The 22,788-nt window shown below is 50.8% G+C and overlaps 1 protein-coding gene across 9 annotated transcripts in view; it reads left to right on the top strand.

Annotated features, from left to right (window-relative positions):
- The window catches only part of B3GNTL1 (UDP-GlcNAc:betaGal beta-1,3-N-acetylglucosaminyltransferase like 1), a 100,797-nt gene that overhangs the window by 41,096 nt on the left and 36,913 nt on the right, over nucleotides 1-22,788 (top strand). For 5 of the 9 annotated variants that reach the window (XM_030296706.1, XM_032591153.1, XM_032591152.1 and 2 more), the window contains 2 exons: nucleotides 4,549-4,614; nucleotides 13,972-14,067. In XM_030296706.1, coding sequence (XP_030152566.1) covers nucleotides 4,549-4,614; nucleotides 13,972-14,067 — 162 coding nt within the window. Of the gene's footprint in view, nucleotides 1-1,364; nucleotides 1,530-4,547; nucleotides 4,615-10,063; nucleotides 10,290-10,754; nucleotides 10,921-13,971; nucleotides 14,068-22,788 lie in introns of those variants that run through there. The other 4 variants (XM_032591154.1, XM_032591158.1, XM_032591159.1 and 1 more) reach the window with 3 other exon arrangements.

Genomic DNA, 22,788 nt, shown 5'->3' with positions numbered 1-22,788 from the left:
AGTAAGATGTATCCCTGCCTCTACCACTTCTGGAGGCTTTGTGGTGAAGGTGACATATTGTTTCTTCTTTTTTTTTTAAGATTTTATTTTTAAGGAATCTCTGCACCCAACATGGGACTTGAACTCACAATCCCGAGATCAAGAGTCATGTGCTTTACCAACTGAGCCAGTCTGGCACCCCTGTTTCTTCTTTAAATGTTTGGTAGAATTTACTGCTTATGCCATCTGAACTTGGAGAGTTGTGGGGAGAGATTTTTATTTATTTCTTTTTTTTTTTTTAACGCTTATTTATTTTTGAGACAGGGAGAGACAGCATGAACGGGGGAGGGTCAGAGAGAGAGGGAGACACAGAATCCGAAACAGGCTCCAGGCTCTGAGCTGTCAGCACAGAGCCCAACGTGGGGCTCAAACTCACGGACCGCGAGACCATGACCTGAGCCGAAGTCGGATGCTTAACCGACTGAGCCACCCAGGCGCCCCATGAGATTTTTAATTTTTTGTGGGGAGAGATTTTTAATTACTAGCCCAATTTTTTTTTTTTTTTTTTTTTTTTTTTTTTTTACTTTTTATAGATCTCTTCAGATTTTATTTTTCTTCTTCAGTCAGTTTCAGAAACCCATATCTTTCTGGGAATTATCCGTTTCATGTAATTGTCTGCTTTGTTGGTGAGCAGTTGGTTTGGACTCTCCTGTAGTTCTCTTAACTTCTCTGAGGCCAGCCTTGCTGTCTTCCTTTTCATTCCTAAATTTACTTACTTGCGTCTTCTCTTTTTCTTGGTCTGTCTCGCTCAGGAGTCAGCAGATGACAGCTCACAGGACAAAACCCCTGGCAGCCTGTTTTTTATGGTCTCTGAGCTAAAAATGGTCTTTATTTTTAAAATGTCATAAAAACAAAATAACAAACAACAACAAAAAACCAAGAATATTGGCAGAAACCACATATGGCCACAAAGACCAAAAATATTTACTCTCTGGCCCTTTATAGAAAAAGTTTGTTGGTCTCCAATTTAGCTAAAAGTTTGTTAAATTTGATGTTTTCAAAGAACCAATCATTGTTTGAATTGATTGTTTCTGTTGCTTTTCTTTTCTCTGTCTCTTTCTGTTTCTGCTCTGGTCTTTATTATTTTTTTCTTACTTTTGGTTTAGTTTTCTCTTTTTTATTGTTGTTTCTTAAGAAATCAGTCTTTGTTGGTACAGGTGCGGCTTTTGCCGTATTGCTATATCATGTTTTCATTCAGCTCAGAATATTTTCTAATTGTGATTTCTTCTGCAACTGTTGGCTGTTTAGAAGTAAATTGTTCATTTCCACACATTGGTGGTAGATTTCCCAAATACCCTCCTGTTTTTGGTTTCTGACTTAACTTCACTGTGGTCAGAGAACAGGTTTCATATGATCTTAATGCTTTCACATTTGTGGTCCCTGCTGCGTAGACGAGCCTGCGCTGGTGGGTTGAGTGCTGGTTGATGGCACTGCCTCCCTTCTCTCTGCGGGTGGCCTGGCCTGTCCAGCCGTCCTGTGCGGTGCCCACAGTGAGTGTCTGAATTTCCAGCTTTTGCTGTTGAGTTGTCCCTTTCTTTCTTCAGGTCTGTGCTTTTTATTTCCTCTTCCTCTGTGGCCAGCACGCAAGTGCATTTACGACCTTTACTTCTTTTTGATGGCGGCCCTCTGTCCGCGTGTAGCCTCCTCCCCGTCTCCAGGCATCCTGTTGCCGAAGGTCTGTCCGTCTCTCTGGCTTCAGTTTGCGTGGGATCTTCCGCCCTCCCACGTTTAGTCGCTCTGTGTCGGAACCTGATGTCTGTGTCTTGCAAATAGCACGTCAGTAGATCTTCTTTCTGTGTGTGTGTGTGTGTGCGCGTGCGTGTGTGTGTGTGTGTGTGTGTGTGTGTGTTTTAATCCAATCTGACAGTGTTTAGTTTTGGTTAAAGAATTGAGTTTTTTCACATTTGTTGTTTATTTGGCTGTGTGTGCTCATGCGTTCCCCGTTTACTTTCGGCCTCACGGCTCTTTTGTTCACGTCTTCTGTCCTTGCTGCTTCCACCTATTTTATTGAACAGATATTTTCCAGTGCACTGCTTAAAATTACTGATTTTTAACTCTTTGAGTTATTTTCTTAGTGGTTGCTTTCTGAGAGTCTTACCATGTGTTGTTTTGTCTGCCTGGTGACCCTCGTGTGCTGGCCGCTGTGTTTTAGCACCTGTGCAGTCTGATGAGAGTCCTCCCTTAGAGACTCCCCCTCACTTCCTCCAGGTGCCTGGGGCCCTGTGGCCATTGTCCCTCGAGCCCCTGTCGCCTTGGGGAGACAGCAGCTGCAGCCTGAGCTGGCAAGTGCTGTGGGTGAGCAGCACCCACTCCCTCCCTGACACTGAGCAGCCCTGGGCTCCCGTTTCCCTCCTCTCAGACTTTCGTTAGGCTCATTGATGCCTCCGGGGCAGAAATGGCTGGTGTTTTCCTGTTCACACCCCTGCCTGATTTGGACCCAGTACCCCGAGTGCTTCTCGTTAACTCTCTATTGCTATTAAGACTTTTAAGATATTTTACACAGCTTTCTTAGCTGAACAGAGCAGGATTATTTGTGTGCCAAAGGCTAGTGTGTCATTTCTGTGGGTGGAACCTGGAGGCCTCTTGACTGGGGTCAGGACCCTGTCCTGGCACATGAGCAAGTAGCAAACCATGAGCAGGAAATTTCTCCATAAGTCAGAATTTTTGGCAGAAACACACAGGTAGCTAACATTTGATAATTCCTTGACCCTGTACTTTGCAAGCAGGGTTTCAACCTGTCAGTCAGTCTGCTCTGTCTCCTCCCCTTCTTCGGGGAGCCTCCTGAGCACGTGACCACATAACTTCTGTCTTTGAGTCTGAAAGCCAAGCATAAAGACACTTAACAAACACACACACACACACACACACACACACACACACACACACACACAAATTGACCTTGCTTTCTGCCGTAGAGGGAGATCTTCTTGTGGCTGGTGGCAACTTTGATTTGCAGGCAGCACGTCCCATCCTTGGCTTCTGTCTGCCTCTAGCTCTTGCCTGACCGTGGCCCTGGCCATCCCCAGGAGCCCATAGCCATACTCTCCCAAGGCCATTCTCACTCAGAAGCTACTTAATTTGAAGCTCCAGGTTTCTTTGAACTACAAAATTCTTTGACTAGATGAGCTTGTTTCTACCTAATATTATTGTGGTCAGAAAGGAAACAGCATTTCATTCTGAATTAATGTTATTTTTATAATACATCAAAATCCTTTGCCCTAGGCTGCCGAGAATGTTGTTTCTTAACTGGGTATCATTGTGGAACTTCAGCCAGTCTGGGGACCTTGCACACTCTCAGGCAAACATGTGTGGAGGTTTCTGAGCCCTCCCTCCTGTGCACTGTGGGGTCAGGACTGTGTATCCACCCCTTAGGCTCCTCTCCTTTGTATCTCAAATACCAGCTGACTTTTGTTAAAACCAGCTCCTGGTGTTGGGCACCAGCTGTGAACTCTGTAGACCTTGACCAGAATGGGGCCTTTTGCAGGACACGAAAAGTGGTGCAGATCATGGCCACCAGCAGAAACACATCTGAGCTTGTTTATTAAAATAGCACATGGCTTTTCTTGTTTAATAAAGACCTTTTCATTCATCCCATCAGCAAGTTTTTCTTCTTTCAAAATGGTCTCAGGAGAACAAGGAGCTTCTCTGTGACCTACAGGCCAGTGTGTGCTCTGAAATCATGGGGTACCTGTCGTGTTGCTTGGTTTGGGGGCTTCTTTGCTCCTTGCGTTTCTCCTGGAATTTCTAAGCTAATTGTCAGTGGGTGTGTTAGCTGTCTTCAGTATTCTGTATACTTGCAGGGGTTGACTTTATTCAGACACCCTGGGGGTGATTCTAGTTCAGGAAGTGGTGGAAACTTACTTTAGAATGTTCTTGAGAGACAGGAATTTCTGGGCAGTTTTGGTTTTAGCAAATATTGGTTTCTCAGTTAATCCCATGTTCAAATTTTAACCCTGGCATGTAATTGCTATGAGACCTTGGGTGAAATACATAGCCTTTCCAAGCCTTGTTTTCGTTGGCTACAAAACAGGGATAATTTTAGCTGCCCTGCCTTCAACTATACAAGATTGTAATTTAAAAAAAAAAAAAAAGTATATGTGAGCGTTTTGTAACTGGTGAAGTAATCGAAAATATAATTCAGTCTTGAGCGGACATTTCATTTGTTCTACAAGTATTTCTGTAGGCCAACTTCTAGAAAGTTGGGCTGGTCCAACTTCTAGAAAGGCATACAAGATGCCCCTTCCCAGTGGTGCGGGGCCTGTGTCTTAGGGATGTGTATCCTCAGATTGCTGGACGAGGTCAAGTGCCCTCTGGAGTGCTTGCACATGGCAGTGTGCGAGCCATCGTGGGGACTGCCAGCATCTCCCTGCCAACTAACAGGGTTCCTGGTCCCATGGGTAGCATCTGCATTGCCTGTTCCCGGCTCTTGCCCATTTTGCTGTTGGCTTTTCTATCTGTTTCTTTCTTGTTTGTGGGTTATGTGAGTTTAAACTGTGTTCTTTGCCTCAGGATGACGTCATGATGCCTCAGAGGGTGAGATTGCAACTGGAAGCTGCTGCCCAACACCCGACAAGTGTAAGTCTAGGCATCTGTCCCTGGTGCATGTGCATCCTGGGTCTGTTCCCAATGCGTGTGAGTCCTGGCATCTGTCCTTACGTGTGAGTCCTGATGTCTGTCCCTAATACGGGTGAGTCCTGGCATGTGTCCCTGATGTGTATGAGTCTTGGCATCTGTCCCTGATGAGTGTGAATCCTGACATCTGTCCCTGAATGTGAGTCCTGGCATCTGTCCTGAATGTGAGACCTGGTGTCTGTCCCTGAGTGTGTCTTGTGTCTGTCCTCAAGTGTGAGTCCTCTGCCTGTCCCTGAGTGTGAGTCCTACCTCTGTCTCTGACATGTGTGAGCCCTGTGTTTGTCCCTGAGTGTGAGTCCTGCATCTGTCTCTGAGTTGTTGTCCACTTTGATGAAAGTGATGTCGCGGCTGTTTGCATTAAGGCTCTTCTTTAGGCTACGACTGCCCCATCAGAGCATGAGCAGTGGCTCTTAGATCTCTAGACACTCAAGGCTGTTTTCCTGCGCACACAGGGCTTCTCGGTTTGGTTTTATTTTCATGAGTATTCCTGACGCCGTGTGTAGAAGCACACACTGTGTCAGCAGCTTACAGGGTTATTCTTACTACCTATAAGTCCTCAGACTACAGTTCTCAACTTCAGAAGGGCTTCCCAGTTGTCCTCCATGAGCCAGGACCGTCTTCCTGGGTACTCGTGGGGTGAGGGCCTCATTTCCTGACCGGAAGCCCCGTGTAGGGGAGGTGTCACCTACCCACGTGGACCTGAAGGGCATCACAGACCCAGGGGCACTTGCCTCTGTATAGCTCCAGCCTGGTGGCTGATCCCAGAGCCTACGTCTGACCCTAGCACCCACTGCTTAAACGTCTGTGTCGAAGTTTTAGTGAAAATGTCTGAATTACTGTGATGATCACTGATTTTAGAAATCGTCAAACAGAAGGGTCTGCAGGACTGCTTAAACCAGCTTCCGTGCCGTCTACCCAGTGGGCGGCCTCCCTCCTGCCCCCAACTCCAGGTTCTGCTCCCTCTGCCACAGTGCTGGATCGGCGCCTGCACTGAAGCTTCTCCAGCATCACGGGCACACGATGAGCCCCCAGGGATCTGATTCTGGGCATCAAGTGAGGCCTGAGCTCAGCATTTCTCATAGGCTCTGGGTGCCGGAGGGCTCAGGCTGTCCCCAGGCCATCCCCAGGCCGTGTGTAGGGCAGGGCAGGGCTCAGCAAGCCATCCTCAGCAAACCTGCACGGTGTGAGGGACTGTGAGAGGCTCAAAAGTGCACAAGATAAAATTTCCCAAGGAGCTTGAACAACTTTTGTGCATCCAGATGAATAAATTCTCTTCCAGCAGTTCTTTGGGAGCTTTGAATTCAGTGCACGGACTTTCTGCTTCTAAAGAAATTCAACACCCTGTGCTTTCGTCTCCAGCTGCCCAGCCCCACACATGACTCTGTGACTCAGGGTCTTGGGCTGCAGGCACCTGGTCTGCCCTGTAAACACGTGCGCATGCTCCCCTCAAGGGGCTCTCACTCAGCTTGATGCTGAAGATCCTCAGTCCCTGAAGTGTAACTGCACTTACATTGCTTAAAATGACACATTTTTAACGTAAACATGTCCTTGAAATATACCTGGAAGAAGATAAAAAATGGCCCCTCAGCTGCATCTTGAGAAGCTACTACAGTGCTCCTCAGGCTGGAAGCTTCCGGAAGGTGGGATGCATAGGAGGTTTGAAAGTGCCCAGTTGCGCTCCTTCATTGAGAAGTGACCTCTCGGCTGGCATAGTGTCTTGGGGGCCACTGTGCATCCTGGGGTCCTGACGGCAGGGGTGTGATGTCACTGGCTGGTGAAACCAGGCAGGCAGGGAGCCAGCACCCACAGCTTCCTCATGACCGCTCCCTGCTTGAATGGGACTAGCCGTGTCCTCCAGGAAGTCAGCTGGTCGCAGGTCTGAGTCATGGCTGCAAAACCCCTTCCTGGCAGCACACAGGTGATGTTTGAGGAACTGTAGGGTTAGGCTCCCAAGTGGGCACAAAACTGACCATGACAGACAGGAGGTTGCTTGTGGCCAGTGCTGCCTACGTCCCAGCCAGACCCCAGAGCACAAAGGAAGTGGGAGACAGTGCAGTGTTTGAGGGCGTGAAAGCCAGGGTGTGCGAGGCACACCTTCGTAGGTGCTGTGGGGCTTGCACACAGTTCTGCAGCATTCACCAGATCCTGACAGGAAACAGGGGTCGGCCAAGTGTTAGAACCACGGCTATGTACAAATATAGATTTCGTAGCAATCAGCTACCACAGACGCCAGGAGATGCTTGCTAAAAGTTTACACAGACTCTTGAATCTCTGATGCTTTCTAGCTGGAAATGAACAGATGTCAGAAAGATGCTCTGACATACAGTGTCGACAGGTTATGGCTTCTCCTGAAAGCCCCCAGGGGTGGTGGCCCAGCACTGAGCCCTCGCCCCTCAGCAAGCATCCTGTGAGGCTAATGGCAGGTGCTTGTGCTGTGGCGGGCAGCCGTCCTGAGATGCCACATCTCTTAGAGCGATGCTCACGTGGTAGGGGTTTAAAATATGCTCTGCATTAAAACTTCTGAAGAGTTTGTCACCAGTGTTGATGACTTAGAGAGTGAGATTTGTTCTCCGTACTGCAGAAATCAAACACATTTTGCTTCGTTAATGGAATGGTTTTGGGTGGTTCTTCACGCATAGGTGCAAATGAATTGCCAAGTCTTGGGACACATAAGGAATTTGGGGAAAATGCACACTGTCATTTTGTCTTAATTAAAACATTAGTTTGCATTTTTATAGGTTTTGTAAAGTTCTAGGTTAGAGTTTTCCTTGTTAACCTCATAAATTTACTCAATGTTGTGTTCCCACGTTCAGGAGAAGCTGCTTGCTCCTGCTGCGTGTCTATCCCAGCTACAAGGAGAGGCTAAGTGGCGGGAGTGGTTGCTCCTGTGTGGAGCGTAGACCGGGATGCCATACTCTTGTTGCCCCAGAGCAAAATCAACAGAGTTGTTGCTGTGGGGCTGATTTTTGTTTTTTGTTTTTTTTTTAAGTTTATTTATTTTGAAAGAGCGACTGGGGGAGGGGCAGAGAGGGAGAGAGAGAGAATCCCAAGCAGTCTCCTTGCTGACAGTGTGGAGCCTGATGTGGGGCCTGAACCACAAACTGCGAGATGATGACCTGAGCCAAAACCAAGAGTCGGACCCCAGGTGCCCCAGGGGTTTTTTGTTTTGTTTTAAAATCATGACTTACAAAAATCCTAATTTGCAGTTGCTGGTTGGTTATGTCAATTATGTTGTAGTTTGTTTGGAAAAATGAAACGAGTTCTAAGGGTATACTTGTCCTTAGTCATTTTTTTAAGGTCATTTACAAGAAAACCATATAATTATGAAGCAGAGGCCCTCGGTGACAGTTTCCATAAACTGAGCCATTGCATATTTACTGCAGAACTTTTGGGGTGTCTGATGTTGGGTGCCATGGGGCAGCTCCCAGGATAACATTTACCCACCTGCTTATTGGACACTGCCGAGCGGAGATCAGCTCTGGGATGGGTGTTGGGGTGAGTCAGGGGAGCCGCTGTCTCTGGCCTGGGCCTTCCCTGTGGGGTCTCCCATGCAGGAGTGCAGAGAGGGAGAGCGGTAGGGTTAGGGTTAGGGTACGTAGTTTCAGGAAGGTGGAAAGAGGTGAGGCAGCCCCACAGGAGAAGTGGGGGCCCCTTGCACAGGTGTGTGCACCCTACAGCTTCTGGATGCAGCACTGTTGATGGCTCCTCCACTGTGGCCTGGGACAGTTGGGCCCCTGCAGGCTGGTGGCGGGACTTCCTACCTCCCTGAATTGCTGTGTCTCCAGGGGGCTTGGAGGATTCAGAGGTGAATCCTGGCCTTGCTCTGTTAGCAGCAAGCTGGTGAGCATCCTGTCTGGTGGACACAGAGTTGTGGGAAAGCTGGGGAGTGGGGGGTGGCAGGCTCCTCTGTCCTCCAGGTGAGGGGGCCGTGGGGGCCATGGTCCCTCTGTCCTTCCAACACGTGCACCCTCTGCTCAGCACGCCCTCAGCCCACCCTAGAAGAGTGGCCTCTGCTGGCTCTTTTCCCCACAGGAGCCTGCAGTAACAGCTCACTGAATGATACCACTGCATAGGAGGGCCACCTGAGCCCATGTCCCAGGAGCCACATGGGCACCTGAAGAGGGAGCACGGTCACTTCAAACAGGACAGGGTGTAGTTTGCCCTGACATGTGGGTTGCGAGACGGTAGACCCACTGTTGGCATCTGTGTGCCCCACAAAGCCCACAGTAGGTGCCATTCCCGATTCTGGTTTAGCGCTTCGGGAGCGAGTGCCCCCTGGACGCCCCGTGGTGGCTGAGAGAAGGTTTGCTCAGCCTGGCCCCACAGTCCACCCTCTGCCTCACAGTGCACAGGACTGGCTGGGGACCCCTGGTCTGCAGTGCAGATGGGGTGTGAGAGCCTCAGCGTCTGCAGCTGGCCCTGGATGAGGCCCATGGGGAAGGGCCTGCTGCCTACCGGGGACAGGCCTTGGTGCTGGTCTGGTGTTTATACAGCATCAGCAGAAGACGGTGTGTGGGGGGGGGGGGGGCACAAGGACCCTATGGAATTCAGGCGGGAAGCCCGAGAGGTCAGGGACCGGAGACAATTGAGAGGTAGGGGTGGAGGCAGCTCATGTCCCACAGTTGGGGGCTTCGCGGGGTAAAAACCACATAACCGAGCATGCTTTCCTTCACGCGTACTGCAGGTTTATGTGACCGTCACACCTGAGTCTCGTGAGTGTGGCCTGTGTACACCCCAGCCATGGCTGATACTTAGTGCTCTCGAGACACTAGCACACCTGTGTTTGTGGCACCACGGGCCCCCAGCCAGGGCTCTGCATGTGTGTGAGCCTCACGGGCTTGACTCCTAGTTGTGAATGTTGGTCCAGGTAACTGGAAGTTGACCTAAAAGTAAAGTTTGGTTTTTTCTAACCGTCCAGCTGTCGTCCATGAGTCACAGGGAGTGGGTCCCCCACAGCCAGCTTCTCTGGGTGGAGCAGGCCAGGTCTCCCCTGTACCCCGTATCTGCCCTCTTTTCTGACCAGCGTCCCACACACACTTCCGGAAGCCAGGTCTGCTCGGGTGACAGTGGAGCCCACAGCCGGCGGGGTGACGGCATAGACTCTTCCAGCTTTGCCACGGTGATGTGTGCAGGCATTCCTTCCTCCACAGGCCACCCCTGGCACGCCTGCCACCACTTCTTTTGCGGACCCGCAGCCTGTGCCCAGCACGACAGCCCTGTTTCTTAAAGTTCCGGAGAACAACAGCACGGCCCCTCGTCTTCCTGCGTGCTGGTCATCCTGGCGCGTGGCCGGAAGGTGGCTCCGGCCGGGGGCAGTCTGATGAAGCCGGCGCTTCTGCCGGGTGTTATCTTCCTTGGATTTGGGTGTCACCGACACTCAGTGTTGCACTAGTTTCAGGTGTTCGCACACGTCTGTGGTCTGCGCCTCGTGCTGTGCTCACCGCGAGCTCAGCTGCGTCTGTCCCGATGCAACACGGTTCCCACGCCACTGACTGCATCCCCGCCCCGTGCCTTCCGCCGCTGACACACACGCCACCGCCGCACACACTGACGCACAGCCTACAGCACGGCCGCCTGTCTCCAAGTCCCTTTCAGACCGACCAGGGTCTGCACAGAAGGTGCCAGATTTTGGCCTCGTCTGTTCCTTGCCAGCCAGCCAGCTGGCCGTGGGCTTGATGAGGTGACCATTATTCAAGCGTCCAGACGTAGTGGTGTGCAAGCCCCCCAGTTACCACGCGCACAGACACCGCGGGTCTGGACCTCAGAAAGGGCTTTGCTCTCGGTGGGCCTCAGCTGTGGGCGGGGTGGGGGTGGGGCTGAGGCCTTGGCGGCTACTGGTGGCCGCGTGGCTTCCTCACTGCTTGGCAGCCGCGTCCAAAAACAAGATCCTAAGAGAATAGACTGGAGGCTGTGTTGTCTTGGTATCCCTTTGGCCCCCCCTCCCCCCCTCCCGGGTTCAGGGGGAGGGACGTAGATCCCAGGCTTGGTGGGTGCCAGTCAGGCCAAGGGCAGGCAGAGCGGTTGGACAGCTACCTCCATTCTGCGTCCAGTAACCTTCTTTACTTTCTGACCTTTTTTCCCAGCCAAACTGCTGGATCTGAGACGCCCCCATATAAGCTCAGAAAGTTTCAAGAGCGTTTGTAGGGACCACACTCCAGGATCCCCTGCCATCTGCCCGGTTGGCAGCACATGCTCTCAGAGGAACCGGCCGACACCTCTCCAGAGCCTTACTCTAGCGGCTACTCTTAGGTGTGTGGCAGGAGGCAGTGCATCCCCAAAGCCAGCACACGCCCTTGGGTTCATTCAGCCTGTGCTTACTGAGCACCGCCTGCATACAGGGCATTGTGCTAGGCTCCTGTCACAGCGGCTCTGCCCCAGGGCATGTGAGTCTCGCGGCACGTGGAACATTGAGCATATGTTGTACTCGGTCACCGGAGACGTCTCGCGCCAGCCCTCCTGCTTTGGAGGCGGGGGGTTGGCTCAGGAGAAGAGCTTGGTGTCACGCTACAGACACGTCTTCAGGAAGAAAAGGTTTCCCGTGGTTTCTATTCTGTGGGCCAGGCCACTTTGTTTTCAGAAAGTGTTAAGGCACACAGAAGTACCCTCCTCTTCATCTATAGGTGCTCTCACCACGGAAGGCAGATGTCACCTCACCCGCCCTCTTTCTCCATGTGAGACTCCACCCCACTTGGCTCTAGCCTTCATCAGAAGCCAGCATCTGGGCAAAGGGCTCACCGTGGAAGCAGCGTGAGCACCTGCGAGCCCACAAGAGCCTCGTCCGGCTGGACACAAGCACTGGGAGTGGGCTGCTATGCGCCTGGCCCGTTTGTCACCCCTAGCAGCTGCTCAGGACGCAGCAGGTGTGGGGCGTGGGTCTGTGGCATCTGTGTGTGGAAGTTAAGCCCCTGTATCCATCACAACTCTGAAACAAGATTTCTACTTCACAGCTTTTTTAAATTATTATTTTGAGAGAGAAAGAGGGAGAACATGAGCGGGGGAAGTGCAGGGAGAGAGGGAGAGAAAGAATCCCAAGCAGGCTCTGTGCTGTAAGCATGGGGCCCAACTTGGGGCTCAAACACACAAACTGATCAGAACCTGAGCTGAAACCAGGAGCCAGACGCTTCACTGAGCCATCCAGGTGCCTCTCTACCTCACAGCTTTGGATCATTTTCCCTTTTTTCTCCCAGAATCTTTTCTGCTCAACAATCAGATGCAAAGCCAGTCTTGACAAGACCAAAAAATAGATACAATAGACACAGAAGTACATCTGGGTCAGATCAGACCCTGGGGAGTCAGGAGCTGTTCTAACACACCTGTCTTCAGTGCATGGTTCTAGAAGGAGGGGACAGGCTCTGTGGGAAGTATGGGAAAAGCACATGCACCTGTGGCCAAGGGTGTTTTATCCCCATTAGAAAATGGACAAGAGACATCTTACCAAAGAGGATGGACGGGAGCACATAAGCCACAGAAAGAGGGTCAGCCATCAGGAAACAAGGTTAGAACGGTGATGAGGGTCACCGCAGACCCGTTGGAAGGGCTGAAACCGAAGCCACAGCCACGCCAGAGGCTGGTGAGGATGTGAGAGCACTTGGTCACTCACACACAGCTGGTGAAGCCATTGGGGAAAACAGTTTGACACTTTCTTAGCAAATTAAACATGCAAATACCGTACAACCTGGCAGTCATGGGCATTTACCCCAGAGAAATGAGGACACGTTCGCACAAAACCCTGTACGTGAATGTTCGTCGCAGAATGCTAGTAACAGCCCACATGTCCCGTAGTGTCTGTACTGTGCAGTGTTTTTCAGCCAAACAAGGAAAAACTGTTGTTGCACACAACAGCCTGGACGAGTCTCCAGAAAATTAGGGAGCGGAAAATAAGCCAATCACAAAAGGCTACACACTGTATGATTCTGTTGATTAAACGTTCTTGGAAAGACAGAATTACAGCATTGGAATAACAGATCAGCACTGCCACTTACAGAGAGGGGGTGTGGCTGTGAAGCTGCAAGCGTTCCCTTTGCTGGTGGTAACTTGCAGTGGTTTTTCAAGATGTTACTGTTGGAGACACTGTGTAAAAGATACACAGGCTCTCTCTCGATTATTGCTACTACCTGTGAATCTACTGTTTTCTCAAAAAAAGTTTTAAAAAGCCCATCAGCAACAAATGGCAAGCAAGCAAAAACTTTCTCAAAGCTCTTCATTAGCACTTCTGCATTAATATAAATTAATCACTCTGCATAAGTACTATAGAGAGCAAGATGTAAGAAATTCAAATATCGTGGTGGAACTTTGGCTAATTTCTTAATAAGGAGGCTGATACGGGTCTCAGCAACCACTGTAAGGTGGAGAGAGCAGTCTGGGGCCAGCCATTAGCACCCTTACAGGAGCTCTTTGAGCCTCAGCAAGGGGCAGGCCCTGTGCTGCCCAACGTCCTCCCTTGAAGGGGGCTCCCTCCTGCAGTGCCAGACTCAGATGCCTGCAGTGGGGACCAGCCTCTTCCCACAACTGACTCTGACTCTGGAGGACTGGACCCTTCACACAGCAGTCATAGACCTATTTCAACATCCTGCAGGCAGACACTTAAACAAAAGTGCAGATGGTGTCCCTAGGTTTCAAGCTCTGTTGGAGGGGCGAACCGGGGCTGCTGGAGGCCAGGGGTGCAGAAGCAGGGATGTGCACAGGGAGTCATGTGGTCCCCCAGAGGAGGCAGGGCCGGGCTTCGAGGACCAAGGGTAGGAGGAGTGGTAAGAAAATGGTACATTATGGGAAGGGTGTTGCACTGCAGAACCAGGATTCCTTCTGGGATGGGGAGGGCCTGTCTGCTGGTACCCTTGGACTCTTGCTTATTGAGAGGTTACTGCCTTCGGGAGGCCGAGTCACGAACATTATGGAGAAATGGGACCGTTTGGATTTCCTGCCCAGGAAGCTGCAGCAGAACCTTCTCATGTCTGCTGCAGCTCTGGCTCAAGAAAAAGCTACTGGAAGCACCTGGATGTCCGACCTTGTGTACAGGTCATTGTAACTTGAACGCATTAAGGGGGAAGGGTTATCTGTGACGGTTCTAACCCAGAGTAGTTTAACGGGTGCTGCTGGAACTGTCCGGTGTGGGGTCCGCCCGGAACTCTGCACTGAGTGGGTGCCCTCCCTCTCCCCTTTACTCCCAGAAGTTTTCCCCGATCTAGTGTGGGGTCTCAGTTCCCCGCTGGCTGTGCACGCTTACACCAGGTGAGACATGTAGACAGGCGTGTGCGCACGCGAGCTCACAGTGACTTTGTTAAGTTCTGTTTTGTTTCACAGATTGTAGGTTGCCAGGTGAGGAGAGACCCTCCCAACTCCACTGAGCGATACACAAGGTGGATCAACCAGCTAGCGCCAGACCAGCTTCTCACTCAGGTACTCCTGCCCTCGTCTGGGAGCCCACCCGTGTTTGCCCACCTCCTGAGTGTGGCCTGGCAGACACACACTGGAGACTTTGGAGAGGGGGACAGTGATTCAGAGGAGCCTGGCCTGGGAGGGAGCTGGAGCCAGCTGGCAGGTCTGAAGGCCTGGCTGGAGCCTGGGGAGGGTGCAGGTGCAGCCCAGCCACACAGGCCCAGGTGGACAGGGCGAGAGGGCAGGGATGGGGGCAGGCTGTGGGAGGGAAGAGGCATCCAGGAAAGGCCATCCCCAAGGCAGGGTGCACTGGAGCAGGGCAGTCTGAGGGAGAGAGTGTCTGGGTGGCACAGAAACCACCTGTGAGGGTGGCGTGGCCCAGAGAGGAGGCAGGAAGAGGTACTCTGGTCCCAGCTTTGGGTCTGCCAGATGCTGGAATCACTGGGTTTTGCTTTTAAATACTGTTTCCTCACACGCGCGCGCGCACACACACACACACACACACACACACACACACACACAGAAGGTGCTTTTGCTTTTAGATTTTCTTGTCACATTTTGAGAACATTCCATGAATGGATATTTACACACACCAGTCGTTAAAGGCCCAGAGAAGCTAATTTGTGTTTTAGTTGCTCCTAAAGCTGAACAGGCAGGAGAAGGAGCCAGTGTTTGGGTCCTGTGTGGCCTGCATGCTCCACTCAAGTGATGCGGGGGCCTGGAGGCAGGAGCTCACGGATGTTTGCACGGAGGTGCCTGCAGAGGCTTGGCAGTGGGCTGGGGGCAGTGGAGTCCACACTGTGAGTGTCTGGAGGCTTCCTGGCTGGAACGGAGAGTGTCCCCTCGCATGTGGAGTGTGCAGGGGCTGCTGTTCCTAGCCTGGCAGTGCACATGGCCTTCTCCCCTCCAGCTGGTAAGGGCCTAAGGGCATGGCACAGCTCGAAGCAGCAAAAGTCCATGATGCAGAGTCGCTGAAACCATGGAGGTCTGGTTGCAGACTTACAGGGTGTGTAAGCATCACTACACGTGTGGAGAAGCAGCAGGAGGTCTGTGGTCCCTGCTGCCACGCTTGGCCTGGTCCTTCCCTCCACAGAGAGGGGCCGGGCCTGCAGGGCTCACGATTCTGGGAGGTGCTGCCTTTTTACAGACATGTTGTCAGGATACCCACTTGGGTTTGCTTTTTTTTTTTTTTTTTCTCAACTAACTCTGAAGAGCTAGCAAGGGCTTTCCTGTTCCTAACTGGGGATTAAAATGTCATATTCAACGTGAAAGCTTCTGGCCTCCAGTCAGCCCAGAACTCCCCCCAATTTGGGGCACCCAGAGGCTCCTTGCACAGGGCCAGGCTCGGCGTGGCACCAGCAAGGGGTCTCTGGAAATACCCCCCTCACTCCCGAATATTGGTGCACTGGCAGCTGAGTGTGCCGTCACCCCAGCGGGAGAGACTACTGACGCTCCTGTGTCTGCCTGTGTCTGGTAGAATGTGAGTCAGGCAGGAACTATGTAGCTAAACACGGAGGGTATGATTTAAACGCAGTGGGCACATTTTCAGCCAGAAATTCGAGTTCTGATTGGAGGGCTAAGAAGACTTCAGTATTAAACATCATAGAAATAACTAAGAGTCCTCTTAAGTAGTGTTTTTCTTTACCAAGTTAGGGGAAATTAAAGTCTGAGGTTTCTCAAGACAAAAAGAAGCTATGTGTTCTCTGAACCATTTCTCAGATCCTGCTCATCATGTAAACTGACCCATGTGTGAGGTGGGAGCAGCATGATTTGGTATTTGGTGTTCGCTTTACGCCTTCAACGAGATGCTGCTCCCAAGGGACCTGCCTCTCCTGAATCAGGGAGATCAAAGGGGGGGCCAGACCAGACCCCACTGTGCCCCGAGGCCATGCCCGGGGCCCTGGTCCTGCCCAGGCCTCCCACCAGTCCACCTGGCAAAGCTAAGTGACACTAGCCTTGGGCCGATTTGGAAGACAGTGGGGGGTGGGGGTTAGGGGTGCTCTCCTGTCCTGGGGCGGCTGGTTCCCAGCTTTTCCTTTTTCATGTGAGCAGCATCGACAGCAAGACGGTTAGACTCACTTGGCTTGTGCAAAAAGACCACGTTTCACTTACTCATCTACCTCAGTGTGTCTTTCCCGTGAAAGTGTGTCTGTCCTTCATGGCACAATGAATTGACCCAATTCTAATCAATTAGCATTCACGAAACTTAAAAACATAATTTGAAACAGACTAACCTGTACTGTTTTTCTTCATTTTCTCATTTAAAAGGAGCATCACCAACCCGTGTCCGCAGTACAGATCCATGTAAACTGGCAACTTTCAACATGTTAGAGAAGTTAGCGAGTTCTCTAAAACATACTGCTAGGGATAAAGGAAACTTTCTACTAATGTCTGTTTCTATTAAACCCAGAAGCCACAGATTTTGGATTTAACATTAAAGTTTATTCTTGTTGCTATGTGGGTGTTACAGTGTCAGAATACTGGAACATTTGTTATCTGTGTAAAGATAGTCTTCCAACAAATTAGAAATAAGGATAATAAACCACAGGAATCTGGAAATGAGTCACACAAAACTCTGCTCTGTTTCTCTGAGAAGAATTCATATCACTTCCTGGTAAGATACCACTAATGAGGTCTGTGAATTTCATTAGATGGTTCATTTTCTTTAACTCACAGGCTTTTCCTTTCGAAATAAAAACTAATCTCGTTTTAAGTCTATAATCCTTAGTTTTGTCTTGTTTGAGTACCAACAGCATCTAAAAGGATCAGTCTGTACATATAGGTTCCTCATGGGCCTCTCTTGAGGTTAGACTCTACTCAGGACAAAGATGGCCAGAGCCCTTGGTGTTTTGTTTCCGTGTGTATGCTCCCGGAGGCACACTGGAATAGGTTTTTACCTTTTAAGACCTACATGGGATTTATTTTTGCAAAGTGCACTTGGCGTTGGTGGCAAAACAAGGGAAGAAACCAAAAGCAAACCCCCAGGTCCCCGGAACAGCAGCATCCGAGCCTCACCTGGAAACCCCTTCTTTTGACAAAATTCTAAGAAACTGGATTATCTGATTTTTCAGTCGGTGACACATCAGAACCAGAAGAAAGGGTGACAGCTTGACAGTGAAGGAGACATAATCGAAAAGGAATCCGAGAGTGAGAGCCAGGAGCTCCTGGGACCTCCTCACTGCAGCTGCGCTTCCCCGGAATGCCGCCCCCTCCCCTTGCCTGAGTGCGCGCCTTCCCCGGGCGCCGCCCCCTCCCCTTGCCTGTTGTCCTCGTCCCGTGACCTGTGCGCGCCTCCCCCCCCCCCCCCCCGTGGTCGTTCGGTACCGGTCCTGGTGCGCTCTCTGTCCGCCGGGGATTCCGCGGAGGGAAGGGGGCCTGGGCGGGGGCCGGGGGCTCTGCGTGGACCGCCAGGTGCGGGAGGCTGCCCGGCCACACACCTGCCGCTCGGGGGCCTTGTGCGGCTCAGGTGTCCAGTCCTCGGCCACCCGCTGGTGCGCGCAGCTCGCGCGCCCTCTGCCGGGGACTGTGCCCGAGCTTCAACTAGGCGCAGTGACCTAACCCGCAGAGTATGTTAGGCCTCTTGGATCTGTTGCATTTGGTTCCAAGAATTCTAAATTTGTTGCGGGCCTGCCTCGGGAATTTTCTGTACCTCATTCAAACACAGCCTGTTCCAGGCGTAAGTAATCAAAGAAGCAATTGTTCCTTAAATTGAAGCCAGCGCACCACTCATTACCAGTTAGACCAGGGACTGGCTCGGGGGGCCAGATCTGTTCTGCTGCCCCTTTTTGTAAGTAAAGTTTTGTGGGCACACCGCCATGCCCACGGTTGTGGCTGTTTCATAAACGGCAGTGCTTAGTACCTGTGACACAGAGCTAGGCCGGAGAAGCCTGGAAGTTAGTATCTGGCACTTTACAGGGAAGGCTTGCCTACCTCGGGTTCGGCAGCAGTGTGGTTAATTTGCCAGCACCTGGCTGTAACGTCGGTGGCGTTGGTCAGCCTTCTCTGTGCCGGCAAGTGGCCTGAGACGCTAAGGAACCTCTCAGGGACTCAGCCCTGGGGCAGGTGGTAGCGTTAGCACCACTTCTCACAAGGGGGCTTGAGGCCTGACAGCGTGGGCAGGGCCGGGCATGCTGGCTTGTTTTCACCACCTTGGCAACCACCCCTGACACTTGTCTGCGAACAGCAATAATCCTTGAGAACGTTTCAGCTGCGTGCCCTTCTTGGGATGCATCCTCTCTCTTTCACAAGAAACAGGCCCAGCAGCTCAGTGGCTGGTTCATTCTGTCTTCTTGCTCTCTCTGCGTGGTACCCAGCTGCCCTGGAGCGGTGGCTCCCGCCCCGCAGGCTGCAGTCGGGTGGGGCCGAGGGCGTGTGTATCTGCATGTTCCCAGAGCCCGCACCTTGAGAACCAGAGAGAGAGGACAGGGCAGTGGTCATTGCCCTCTGTGGAGGCCTCCTGCCACCCTCACCCCTGGGTGCTGGCCTCAGGGAGCTCTGAACGTCTGCTACAGTAACCTGTGATGTGCATTCAAGTTGTGTGGCATGGCTGGAAATATTTCCTAAGAAAACGCTTTCCCTCGAAATTTTAAAATTTCATGACTTTCTCCCACCCCTCACCTGCCCTTTAAAAACAACAAGTTTACTCAGCAAACCTGGTTCTCCTCTCCATGTGCCTTAACTTATGTAATTTTAATGACACGGCCAAGCAGGCGTTGTGCGTCAGCAGATAAATGTGGTCACCTGCCATCCTGTTCTCTGGCCCCTGACGCTATGGTAACTAGCTAAGGCAATGTGCACTGTAGTAAATACAGAATCGTAAAAAGTGGAAAAGAAAAGCCATAGCGGGGTCTGTTGTGAGTCCTTTATTTGTTTAAACTTTTTTTTTTCAACATTTATTTATTTTTGGGACAGAGAGAGACAGATCATGAGCGGGGGAGGGGCAGAGAGAGAGGGAGACACAGAATCGGAAACAGGCTCCAGGCTCCGAGCCATCAGCCCAGAGCCTGACGCGGGGCTCGAACTCACGGACCGCGAGATCGTGACCTGGCTGAAGTCGGACGCTTAACCGACTGCGCCACCCAGGCGCCCCTGTTGTGAGTCCTTTAAATGATTCGAGGAGCTAGCCTGCAGGGAGCCAGTGTCCTCCGGGCTCGAATATGGAGGTGCCCAGAAGGAGATGAATCTACCAAAGTAAAAGCCTTCCCTCCGGAGGAAAGAGAAACATGCCAGTCGAAGTCACCCCTCTCCCCGTCCTGCAGGTTCGTGCTGTTTGTTCTTATCTTGGGCCTTCTCGTGAAGAAGGAAACTTCCTTGGGTGTCATCTGTGTGTTTTCAAATGGCTCTTTCCTGTTTGCAGCTTAGTGGAGGTAAAGCATGAACCATAAACTGTTTCGTTGAGTCAGGTGTGGTCCAACCTGGAGAATTATGGCAGGCAGGGGCCCTTGAAAGAAATGGGAGGTGCTCAGTAGATGTTAGTCTGCTCTTGCATGGTCAGACCGCTCGAACCGGGTAGAAGGCTGGTGTCCTGTGTTCTCAAGTGTTTCTGAACGTTGACTGAAAGCTAAGACAAAATGCAGCCTCTCAGAGGTGGGTTGTGGGAGATGTTACTTTGACAAGTAACCAATGGCAGTTGGATGCAAAAGCAAAGAGCTCGATGAGCCAATTTGTCCTTTGAGTTTTGAAAACAATTGGCTTGTTCTGATGGGACCGAAAGAAATGGCCACCAGACTTGTGCCTTCTTTGTTCTTTCTGTTCCGTCACCTTTCAGGCAGAATGAAGGGTTGTGGAGAGGAGTTCCTGTCAGGCTTGCCTAGTGTGGCCCCGAGCCCTGGACACCCTCCGTGCACACAAGGGCCCCCTCCCAGGCTCCTGAGGAGAACAAGATGGTTTCCTTGAGTCAGTCCTGCCCCTGGACCCCTGGGCCTCCCAGTGTGCCCCCTCGGTCTGCAGCCCACAGCCCCCCATGGGCCTCGCAGAGATCACACTGAAGAAATGATGCAGTACACAAGGCAAGGACTCATTTTGTTAGCGGTTTCCCTACCCCCCTCCCTAGCAGCCCAGTGTCCAGAGTTCACGTGAGCCCAGCACAGGGATGTTTCCTGGCTCCGACCGCACTGATGGTCATGCTGAGTGTTGCTGGTTTTTTTAAACAACACAGATTTATTCATGGCGTACAGCTCTGGGGGTCAGAGGTCCAGTGTCAAGGTGTGGGCAGGGCTATTTCCTTCCGTTTCCAGATCTGGGGCTGCCGTTTGACTCTGACTGTTTCCATGGTCACCTCTCCTCCCCTCTCTTTAAGGAAATCATTTTAAATTGTGGTCAAACATATGTCACACAGCTTGGCACTTCAGACAGGCCATAGTTCAGGCCCTTCCAGAAACTGTCCCCGCCCAACGTGGACTCTCCCAGCCCCCGGAAACTTCCATCTGCTTTCTGTCTCTAAGAATTTGCCTCTTCCAGAGATTTCCTGTGAGTGGGGGTCATACAATATTTGTCCTTTTGTTTTTGAGTTATTCACATAACGATGTTTTCAGGTCTATCCATGTTATAAAGTGTCTGAATTTTCTTCCTTTTTATAGTTGAGTAATATTCCATTGTGTGAAAGTAGTGTCTATACCATGTTCTGTTTATCCATTTGTATTCTGATAGACACTGTGTTATTTCCACCCTTTGGCTGCTGTGAACATTGTGCCACGTTGTCTGAGTCCCAGTTTCGATTCTGTTGGGCAGACCCAGGAGTGGAATCATGGGCTCTCATGACAATTCCATGTGTAACGTTTTGAGGAACTTCCAAACTTTTCCACAGCTGCTGCCCCATTTTACATTCCCACCAGCAGGGTGTAAGGGTTCCAGTTTTCTGCTTCCTGTCAATACTTGCTACTTTCTGGTTCGTTTCCCATCTAATGAGCGTGAAGTGGTATCTCATGGCGTCTATGACTGGTGATGGGAACATCTCTCAAGTCCTCATTGGCTATCATGTGTCTTTTTTGGGAAATATGTTTTCAAGTCTTTTAATCATTTTTAAAATTGGGTTACTTGTCTTTCATTGAATTCTAGGAGCTCTTTATATATTCTGGACACTAGACCCTTATCAGGTGTGTGATTTGCAGGTACTTCCTTTCATTCTGTGAGGCATCTGTTCACTCTCTTCATAGGATCCTTTGAAGCAGAAAAGCTTTTAATTTTGATGAAGTCCAACTTACGTATTTTCTTAGGTTACACATGCTTTTGGTGTCCCATCAGGAAACCCTTGCTTAATCCAAGGTCACAAAATGTTTCCTTCTAAGAGTGTTACAGTTTCGGCTCTTCCATTTGGATCTTTCATCCATTTTGTGTTCATTTTTGTAGACGGTATTGGGGAAAGGTCCAACTTCATCATTTCATGTGGACACCCAGCTTTCTCAACACTGAACGGTCTTGGCAGCCTCACTGAAAATCGGACCATTTTCCAGGGTTTGTTTCTGGACTCTGTTCTGTCTGCGTGTCAACACCACATTGTAGCTTTGTGCTAAGTTCTGAAATTTGCTTTTTCATGGGAAGTGTGAGTCCACCAACTCTGTCTTTGCTTTTCAAGACTGTTCTGGCTGGGCGCCTGGGTGGCCTAGTCGGTTAAGCATCTGACTTTGGCTCAGGTCATGATCTCACGGTTCATGGGTTCAAGCCCTGCAGTGGGTTCTGTGCTGACACCTCAGAGCCTGGAGCCTGCTTCGGATTCCGATTCCGTGTCTCCTTCTTTCACTGCCCCTCCCTAGCTGCACTCTGTCTCTCCCTGTCTCTCAGGGAGAACATTTAAATAATAATAATAAAGATTGTTCTATTTTAAGTCCCTTTAAATTCCATGACTTTTACAATGGGGGTTTTCTTTCCTACAGAAACCCTGTAGGGATTTCCATAGGAGGGTGTTGACTCTGTAGGTCACTTTGGGCAGTGTTGTTACTGCCCCAGAGGCCTGATCCCACTCCCCTCAGGGCTCTGACTCCAACCTGCACACATAGACGCTTGGGAATGTAGAGGCTGGCATACTGTGGGCACAGCTTTGTTAAGATTTTAAAGAAGTTCTTTATTTAACCTGTTGGAATCACAGTTTTTCTGTATAGGGAAGAAAGTCACCACAATAAATATTTTCTTTGGGAAAATATGATTATATGTAATACTTTCTAGTAAGATATATACTTACACCACCTTTCTGCCCAAGGCTTCCCACTCTCACTGAAGGGCTGGTGTGGGATTAGCCTGGTCAGTTTGGGAGTGGTGTAGACATGTCAGACCAGCAGAAGCGGGTGAGATCCCTCCTGGCCTTGTGCCCAGTCAGGGCTCCTCTTTGGTTCAGCCCAGCTGCTCACAACTCACAGAGAACATGAAGCTTGTTGGCAGGCCCCACATGTCTCTGGGCCCTGGGCTGGAGGCCTCACCTCGTCCCTGCCCTCACAGGTGGACACCTGGCCTCACCATCGCCTGCTCCCCACTCTCCCCCGGGCCTGGCGAGGGCTCCCCTCCTGAGCACAGTCTGCTGTGCTGTGGTGGTGGGGCATCTGCCGGGTGTAGATTTCAGACCATTCACCACTGCTTCCAAGCCCTGATGAGCAAAACCCCACCTTTGGCGGGGGGTCATTATGTTTTATACTACTTGAATCAGATACTTTTTTTTTTTTATAATTTTTCTTTAATGTTTATTTTTGAGAGAGAGAGCGTGGGCAGGAGAGGGGAGGAGAGAGAGCGAGACACAGAATCCGAAGCAGGCTC

The sequence above is a fragment of the Lynx canadensis genome, chromosome E1, assembly GCF_007474595.2.
Source record: "Lynx canadensis isolate LIC74 chromosome E1, mLynCan4.pri.v2, whole genome shotgun sequence".
In the NCBI taxonomy this organism is placed as follows: domain Eukaryota; kingdom Metazoa; phylum Chordata; class Mammalia; order Carnivora; family Felidae; genus Lynx; species Lynx canadensis.
Note: the sequence above shows the minus strand (reverse complement) of the source record. Positions and strands in the feature narration are given on the sequence as shown.